General features: G+C 34.0%; 1 protein-coding gene across 1 annotated transcript; it reads left to right on the forward strand.

Annotated features, from left to right (window-relative positions):
- The first annotated feature begins 7570 nt into the window (after positions 1–7570).
- On the forward strand, positions 7571–8149 carry LOC139870590 (uncharacterized). The gene has a single exon (XM_071858372.1). It carries the CDS (start codon positions 7571–7573, stop codon positions 8147–8149), a length of 579 nt encoding a protein of 192 aa, XP_071714473.1.
- Positions 8150–10037: the final 1888 nt, after the last annotated feature.

Here is a 10037-nt window from a genome sequence, read left to right on the forward strand (position 1 = left end):
TTAATATGTAGTGATGTCAACATCTTACTCGGACAAGTTTCAGATATTACAACATTAAGGGACAAAGCGTTGCGGAGTATTTTCTATTGCGAATATGTACATATATTAGAGAACACAAATTGTTCCATTTTTGTATTGGATTGTAGGTTTGATTGTAGGGAAATTCTTCAAGGTGACAATTAGACCTGCCATGTTATACGGATCGGAGTGTTGGCCTATGACGAAAGCACAAGAGAGGAGGATGGAGGTGGCAGAGATGAGGATGCTTAGGTGGACATGTGGTAAAACCATGTTAGATATGATTCCTAATAGTGTTTTTAGGGAGAACCTGAAAGTTAGAAGCATCATCGACAAGCTTAGAGAAGAACGGCTTCGATGGTTTGGGCATGTGAGAAGACGACCTCCTACTGCCCCTGTTAGGAGGGTTGAGACACTTACGGTTGACGGTGTACGAAGAAGGGGTAGACCTACGCGTAGGTGGGAAGATAGAATAAAGCTAGACTTGAAGGAGCTCTTATTGACCGAGGACATGACCTCTGATAGGGTTGCGTGGAGGACTAGAATTAGAATAGACGAGTAGGTTGATTGCTTTTGTTTGTGTGTTTGTATGTATGTGGTTTTGTGGGTCTGTGTGGGTGTCTTCTTTCACTATGTTTTTTTTTTCCCCCTAGACCCATGCTTGATGGTGTAGGTTTAGACATGTTGGTTTTTATGGGTATGTTTGGATGTTCGTGTTTGTATGTATGTATTTAAGTTTGTACGTAGGTTTATGTTTGTTTGTTTGTATGTACGTTTTACATTTCTGCTTGCCTATGATTGTATTTATGTATATATGTATGTTTGTATGTTTATATGTATGTATAGTTATATGTTTGATTGTATGTATATTCGTATGTTTGTATGTTTTCTATATATGTTTGTGTATGTAGGTTTTCCCGTATGTATGCGTGTAGGTGGTTATCTATGAATGTACGTTTGTATGCTTATGTAGGTTTTGGTACATACGGTTTTATGTATGTTTGTAGGTTTATTTTTATCGACTGACTTGCTATGATGTGATTTTATCTGTATGTGGACATATATGTTTATTGCTTATTTAGTGCAGCTTTACTTTATACGTCTTGTGCTCCGCAGTACACTCTAAGGTACTTTTTTTTTTTTTTTTTACGGCTCTGTTTCGGGAGCCATCAGCAAGCGTCTACTTATTGGCGTGTAAGACCCGTGTATTTTTCTTTGTACATATGTGTATTTATAAGTATTTAGGTGTGGGTTTTGTGGTATATAATTAAAAAGCAAAAGAAGCTGAACTGGGCATTTGGCGCGCCGCGCCACTACGGGCTGACAGATTTCCTCTTCTTTTTAAATTAGATATTTTGAGGGCAATTTGGTAAAATTACTTAAGGGCCGAATTAAATGCCTTAGATCAGTTTTGGGAGCTCATTTACTCCTTTCCCAACCACCTTATCATCTTCAATTCAATTCTTGAGAGAGAGTGCATTTCTAGAGTGAGAAAGCTACATTAAAGGAAGAAGGAGGTTGAATCGGGTCTTAGTGCGAGTTTTAAAGTCGTTCATCTAGTCGATAGCTACGTGGTGATTGTGTTGGTAAGTTATAAAACCCAATTTCTTACTTTAATTGCTTTAAGGGTTAAATTTTGGGCTAGTGATGAACCAAAGACCCATTTTGTTAGTATTTTGGGTGATTATGGGTTATGAAGACTCATTGATGACTAACCTAGGGTTTGAATGTGTTAATTGGACTTTTGAGTCTTAAATTTGGTTAGTTAGTTGCTAGAACACTTTAATAATATATAAATGGGTGTTATTGGGTATGGATGACCCAAATGGGTGTGTTGACCTTGAAATGGGTCAAATGAGTCTTTAATGACCTAAGTGGCCTAGCAAGTATGAAAACGAGTTAGCCTTGTGACCTAAATGTGTTTTAAACCCATCTTGACGATTGATTAGGGTTTTGGTGTGTGTTGACCCAAATTAGGGTTAAGGGTGCAAATGGGTTGAAATTGCACCTTGGGTCAAAATGGCTTAGAATGGTGAAAGGGTTTGGTTGACCGACTTGAGTTTGCGTTTGATGATGTGTATAATATGTTAGGTACGTTACTTTGAGGTCTTGCAAGCTCGGGTATCTTTTCACAAGACTTTGAGGTGAGTGGAATAATTATATGCGTATGTATATAATGTATCTATTTGTTGTAGCGTGAAATGTGTAGTGTCGAGGTGCTAAGACACCATGTTTCACGTGAAGAGTGTTGCATCAAGGTGTTAAGATGCCACTCGGGTGTAGCATCGAGGTGTTAAGATGCCACCTAGGAGTGTAGTGTCGAGGTGTTAGGACACCACTCCGTAAATTAATGAGTGATGCATCGAGGTGTTAAGATGCCACTCGGGGTGATGTGCCGAGGTGTTAAGGTGCCACCCTAGGGGTTAGTGGTGCGAGGTGTTAAGTGCCCTAACGGATGTTGTGAGCACCGATGGCGTTTTCGCGAGCGCCGTTCCGTTGTACTATTGGTTAACCATGGTTATTTGTGTTGTAAGCATATTATATTATTCGAGTTATATTCATATGCGGTTATTATGCAAGCTTGTGGTATTGGAGATTTATAGCTTGTTATTGTGACGATAAGCTAAGTGTGTATGCTAGCGTGTTTGCGGTTTGGTGTGTAAGTGTATGCAAGTAGGTATAATTATATATGTATTCGTATAATTATTGCATTCACTAAGCTTTGCTTACCCTCTCGTTGTTTACTATTTTTATAGGTTCGGTTGTGGACAAGGGTAAGGGCATTATCATGGAATAGAGATTCCCGCTTTGTTGATTAGGGGACGCTTTTTGGAAGTTTAGTTCTTGGAGTTTGACCGAGACTTGGGTAGTTTAATCCCAAACGCCATGCTCGTAGTGTAGTTTGGTACTTAAACTTTTTGGCGGTCGAAACTCATATTTTGTATTAAACTCGTAAAACGGCCGGAGTGGGCCCCGCTTTGTAAAACTTATTTTACGTTTGAATTGTGTTAGTTTTACATATTTGAATGTGTGGTTAAAAGCGTGTCGTCTAAAAATTTCGGAAACTGGTCGATCTTTTTCGCATTTTGAGACTTTCTGGACAGACCCGAATGGCGCGCCGCGCGGCCATCCTGGCGCGCCGCGCCAGTTCACTGTGCAGCAATTTTTTTTTATTTTGTATTTTTCACGTGGTTTGCTCGCGGGTTGGTTTGGGTTGTTACATGGCGACTTGACTGTCGCTTAGAGCCTATATAGAATCTCAGGCAACATTTTAAAACCCATGGAAATTTGTTCCTCCATTTTCATGGCGATGGCATTTACTTTTTACGAATTTTTTTTTTGGCCGGAGGTCCGTTGCAAGCAATCTCTTTATCTGTCGAACATAGAGAATGAGGACTTTCTCTACTCTTGTGAGTGTTTCACTCGGGGTGGTGAAATGACTTCTCTTTGTCCTAGGGTAGAGGAAGGATTGTCTACGTCCCACCTCCCCCATACCCTACAAGTGTGGGATTGGGTATTGTTGTTGTTGTTGTTGTTGTTGTTGTTGTTGTTGTTGTTGTTGTTGTTGTTGTTGTTGTTGTTGTTTGATTTGCTTAATTAAGCTTTTCTCTTGATGTTCAATATTTCTTTTTAACGTTGTATTATTAAATATTTTCTTTAGCAATTATTTGCATCATATAGTTCTTTGATAATGGATAAAGAAATTATGCTTTCTTTTTGTATCATATTTGTTATGGATGTAGGTTACAAATATTAAGAATGCAAATTTTTTTTACTATTCTATTGAATTGTATGTACGTTTTGTTTAATTTGACTTTTCTCTTGATTCTTAATATTTTTTTATGTTTTGTTATTAAATGTAATCTTTTAGCAATCATTTACATCATAGAGTTTTTGATAGATAATATGATAAAAAAAAAATACGCCTTCTATACATGGATAATACTTACTTTATATGATGATGAATAACATTATTATTATGATAGATTATAGTAAAATAATTATTAATGTAATTAGCGATGGTAAAAAAAAATTGATTCTTTAATAACAAAGATAATTTAACATGTACGATATTAAAGAAATTGAATAAGTCAACCATATTATATGTTATGTTTGGTCGAGTAGCTATTACGGAGTAGTTTAATTAGCTTATAATTGTTACTTTTACTACATCAAGTTAATATTAACTGCTTATTTTTAAATATTAAGTGAATACTTACTACGTATCAAAATTTTGAGTTTTCATGTAGCTATAATTACTTAATTATTACTCATAATAGCTGTGTTTAAAAAAATTAAAATATAAAGATGGTAAAATAGTTGATTAATTAATCAGGATAAGAAATTTAGAACTAAAAAATTAATAATAAAATGTTGCGTATAAAGTCTTTTAGTTTGATTATTGATATTAAGTTATTATCATACATTTGATCCTAAATATTTTTAATCATAAATAAAATTAATGCATGTTATGCATAATAACAATAGTTTTAAACTTTTCATTTTTTCTAAACATTCATAATAAGTTTATGTTATGTCATAAATAATAACAATAGTTTTAACCTTTTCACTTTCCTTATATTAAGTACCTATTAAATTGATAGACATTGTTGTCTACAAATACTATTTTTCATTTTTCACCTCACTACACTTTTCAAATGAAATAATGACACTTTTCAAATGAAACAATTGATAGAGTTATATAAATACACGTTTTTATCATTATTTTTTAAGATGTTTCATCTTCTATATAGTATTTGGTTGTAATATATATATATATATATATATATATATATATATATATATATATATATATATATATATACACCACAATAGACGACACAAATTGATTTACGTATGTTTATATTCAAATATTCCATATTCGTATTGTTAACTGTCGACATAAATCGCTTCACGTACCAACATTACAAGTGCGATACAACAACGATTACCATCTTCGTGCAACGCACGGGCAATGCACCTAGTATTTAAAAGGAAGTTTATAAAATAGGCTGTTTCGACATTAATTAATGTTGAATTTAGAAAACGATGGTATAATATCGTCACATATTTGAAAATAGTTTATTGAGTATATATATATATATATATATATATATATATATATATATATATATATATATATATATATAGGGGCAGGATCAATGGGGAAGTAACCAATCGGGGGGAAGCAAATTTTTTATTTTTCGTTTTTTTGGAATTTTTTTTTCGACATCAAGATCACACGAAAATATGAACATTTAGAAGAGACACTTCGTGATGAATGTTATTATTTAGGCGGAAAAACGATCGACAAAAATAACATTCAAGATAATATTGTTCGTGAAGAATATGAACATTTTTTTTCCATGTTTTGTGAAGTAAAATTTAGCCCGATTTAGAGTTTAGGGTTTGGTGTTTTGGGTTTATTCCATAAACCCAAAACACCAAACTCTAAACCCTAAATCCTAAACTCTAAACCCTAAATCCTAAACTCTAAACCGTTCGTGTTAAAAACTCAATCTAAATCCTAAATCTAAACCCTAAATCTAAACCCTAAACCATAAATTTCTAAACCCTAATATCTAAACCCTATAAACCCTAATATCTAAACCCTAATATCTAAACCCCAATAGCTAAAACCTCAACATACGCTCGAAAAACACGATAATTGTTATATATTACTTCTTCGAGCGTTTTCCTGCCAAAATAAAAATATTTATCACAAAGTGTCTCTACTAAATGTTCATATTTTCATCCCATCTATAATGTTCGTGAACAAAGTTTTTTCAAAAAACGAAAACAAAAGTTTTTGCTTCCCTCGATTAGTTAATTCCCTCTTAATCCTACCACTATATATATATATATATATATATATATATATATATATATATATATATATATATATATATATATATATATATATATATATATATATATATATATTTTGAAAGACAAACTAACTTACACACTTTAAACGAATACTTACAATAATTCACGAAATATGTTCACAACGGGACTTGAACCCTCAACCTCTTGGTTAAAAGGGCCACCACAATACCAACAGGCCAAGGGTCCTTTGGTGTTTATTGAGTATATAGTGTATAAAGTATATTTATAGTGATATGTAAAAGGAAATAGTGTTCAAAAACATTCTAATTATAAAAAGTGTTAAGAATAAATATTAGTCATACATTTAAATGCAAACAAATAATATAATCACTTTTAGATACAATCACATATTTACCATATGCGTAGTTGTGCATATGTATTATACCCGCACACTACTTGCTCATCAAAGAGGCTCATAACGAATCTCGCACAGCGCATGATGATAAGACGAGACATGCCAGTATTGAGCACACTATAATTTGAGAATTATAGACCTCATTTAGATATTAGATTATGTTATGAAAGAACAATTTCGTATACAAAAGTTATAAGACTAGTTGTGTGCTTCGAGTATTGATTAAGTGATTACATTGATCATTACAAATGGGACAAAATGGGACATATGTGATCTTACATTCCAAAATTATGATCTTTAAATGCATTTGATAAGGTTCAATAAACGTAACAATAATCTGAACATCATTGCACTCAAACTTGATGTTATCCATATGATCAAAATAAATTTGATCGATTGCCGCAATCTTTGGGATCAATTTGAAATATGACTTTTTAAATTCGAGACAATAATCTTAATCAATTAATTACTTGAATTTAATTGTTTTGAATCGATTTTTGTTTCATTAGTTATCGTTGAAATCGACGATTATGGCTACGAACGAGCATGTTAATTGCTAGGATACTGATTTTGGATCGGATATAACAATCTTTGGTATCCAAGGTTGATAATTCCAGACCTGCTGTTGATGTCCATCATCAAGCGAATCAGAATACAACTATAAAAGGAAAGATGAATTTCGATAACGCTCGACAAGAACTGTTATAGGAAGGAATTGTAGAAGATCTTTAAGAAGATATCGAAACAGAAGATATTCCATCTAAAACAGTGCAGAATTCTAGAAATGTTAGTGTTCATAGATCTACAGTGAATGCAAATAATTCGTCACAATTCATTGTGCAAAACGTTGCACATTCACCGAATCCCGCACCAGTTATAAAAAAAAGTTCATCACTCCGATGAATGCGCAACAAATACCGGGACAAATGGGACTAGGAATAATATTGGGCCCTAAGACTCCCATTAGTGCAGCGTGATGAGGGATTTTTTGCCCGATCACGCCCCCCATCACCCCTCTATGGGGTGCGATGGGGTTTGATTCCGGCCGGCGCGATGGCTCCATCACATGAAGGTGATGGGCCGAGCTGCGAATGGGTGAATGACACGTGTTTTGGACCGTTGAACTAGCCGTTTTTTTTCTTTCTATAAATACCCCAACTCTTTATACAATTATTCACACACATTTCATTCAATATTATTAAAATTCCTATTCTATACTTCAAAAAAATAAAATGGTACGTGGGTTGTTCCAAATGTTTAATATTTGGGATTCCGACGATGAAGAGGATTTGGATTTTTTTACGAGAAATGGCCGAAGAATTGGATGCTGAAGAAGCTGAAGAAGCTGCCAACGAAGATCGAGTTCGAAAGCGTCGAGTTTACCTACGTAGAGATCGTGAAGAAGCAGGTAAAAATTTACACAAACATTATTTTTCAGAGCATCCAACTTATCTTGATCGTTGGTTTAGAAGACATTTTAGAATGAGTAGAGATTTATTTTTATGCATCCAAAATGACATACTTAGTTATGATGTAGAACCTTTACCTAGTCATTTCGAGTATTTTAAACAAAAAAGAGATGCGCTTGGTAGACTAGGTTTTAATACTGAGCAAAAGATTACATATGCGTTGCGTCAATTGGCGTATGGTACAGCAGCAGACATGTTTGATGAATATTTACAAATGTCTGAAGCCACATCAATAATATGTCTAAATATGTTTTGTAAGTGTGTTCTGCAACTATATGTTGATGAATATTTGAGGAAACCAACGAGTGGCGATATAGCTCATCTGTATAGCGCTCATGAAGAAAAGCATGGTTTTAAGGGAATGCTTGGAAGCATCGACTGCATGCATTGGCAGTGGAGGAATTGTCCAGTTGCTTGAAAAGGGCAATATACGAGTGGTCATCAAAAACACCCAACCATTATTCTTGAAGCCGTTGCTTCATATGATACGTGGATTTGGCATGCATTCTTCGGTGCTGCGGGTGCAAACACCGATGTGAATGTTTTGAATCAATCTTCATTATTCGATGACATCAAAAATGGAAATGCACCATTTGCTCCATTTACTGTTAATGGTTAGGAATACATGAATGGTTATTATTTAGCCGATGGGATTTAACCCGATTGGGCAACATTGATCAAGGCGTATTCGACACCAACCGATGAGCCACGTGCAAAATTCAAACAATTTCAAGAAAGTGCACGTAAAGATGTGGAGAGAACATTCGGTGTTCTTCAAGGTAGATTCCATATTCTACAAATGGCTGGCCGACCACATAGCATGAACAAGTTAAGACGAATATTGTATTATTGTGTGCTATTGCTCAACATGATAGTCGATGATAATAGGTTTAACATTACCTGGCTCGAGGAAGAATTACTGGCCACTGATGAAGCAAATCCTAACTATGTAAGGAATCACTCTACAAGTCGTGATGTACGAGAACAAGAAATACGAGATAGAAATGTTCATGACCAACTTCGACATGATCTTACTGAACACATTTGGAGCCTTCCCCCGAACTTTAGAACTATGAATGGTTAATTTGCGTGTTTGTTGTATTTTTAATTTAATTGTTGTATTTTAATAAATTGTTGTATTTTAATAAATTCTTGTATTTTAAGTATTTTGAATTTCAACTTTGGATTCGTGTAATACAGTAGTGATGAGCAGAAATGCTCTGCATAAAGTAGTGGTGAGCAGAGATGCTCTACATAAAGTAGTGGTGAGCAGAGATGCTCTGCATAAAGTAGTGATGAGCAGAGATGCTCTGTATAAAGCTGTTTCCACTATTACCTTTATTAAAGCTGTATTCAACATGTGACTTTAATTTGAAATGTCCCGTTCTTATTGATTAAAAATGTTTCATATTAATTGATTTCGTTGCGAGGTTTTGACCTCTATATGAGACGTTTTTCAAAGAATGCACTCATTTTAAAACAAACCATAACCTTTATTTCATCAATAAAGGTTTAAAAAGCTTTACGTAGACTATCAAATAATGAGAATCTAAAATATCCTGTTTACACACGACTATTACATAATGGTTTACAATACAAATATGTTACAACGAAATAAGTTTCTTGAATGCAGTTTTTACACAATATCATACAAGCATGGACTCCAAATCTTGTCCTTATTTAAGTATGCGACAGCGGAAGCTCTTAATAATCACCTGAGAATAAACATGCTTTAAACGTCAACAAAAAAATGTTGGTGAGTTATAGGTTTAACCTATATATATCAAATCGTAACAATATACCACAAGATTTCATATTTCAATATACATCCCATACATAGAGATAAAAATCATTCATATGGTGAACACCTGGTAACCGACATTAACAAGATGCATATATAAGAATATCCCCATCATTCCGGGACACCCTTCGGATATGATATAAATTTCGAAGTACTAAAGCATCCGGTACTTTGGATGGGGTTTGTTAGGCCCAATAGATCTATCTTTAGAATTCGCGTCAATTAGGTTGTCTGTTCCCTAATTCTTAGATTAACAGACTTAATAAAAAGGGGCATATTCGATTTCGATAATTCAACCATAGAATGTAGTTTCACGTACTTGTGTCTATTTTGTAAATCATTTATAAACCTGCATGTATTCTCATCCCAAAAATGTTAGATTTTAAAAGTGGGACTATAACTCACTTTCACAGATTTTTACTTCGTCGGGAAGTAAGACTTGGCCACTGGTCGATTCACGAACCTATAACAAATATGTACATATATATCAAAGTATATTCAAAAT

Source organism: Rutidosis leptorrhynchoides, chromosome 10 (assembly GCF_046630445.1).
Source record: "Rutidosis leptorrhynchoides isolate AG116_Rl617_1_P2 chromosome 10, CSIRO_AGI_Rlap_v1, whole genome shotgun sequence".
Classification (NCBI taxonomy): Eukaryota; Viridiplantae; Streptophyta; class Magnoliopsida; order Asterales; family Asteraceae; genus Rutidosis; species Rutidosis leptorrhynchoides.

What these genes read in the sequence shown, in the direction of transcription:
- LOC139870590 (XM_071858372.1), top strand. Translation starts at nt 7,571, where the DNA reads ATGGCCGAAGAATTGGATGCTGAAGAAGCTGAAGAAGCTGCCAACGAA.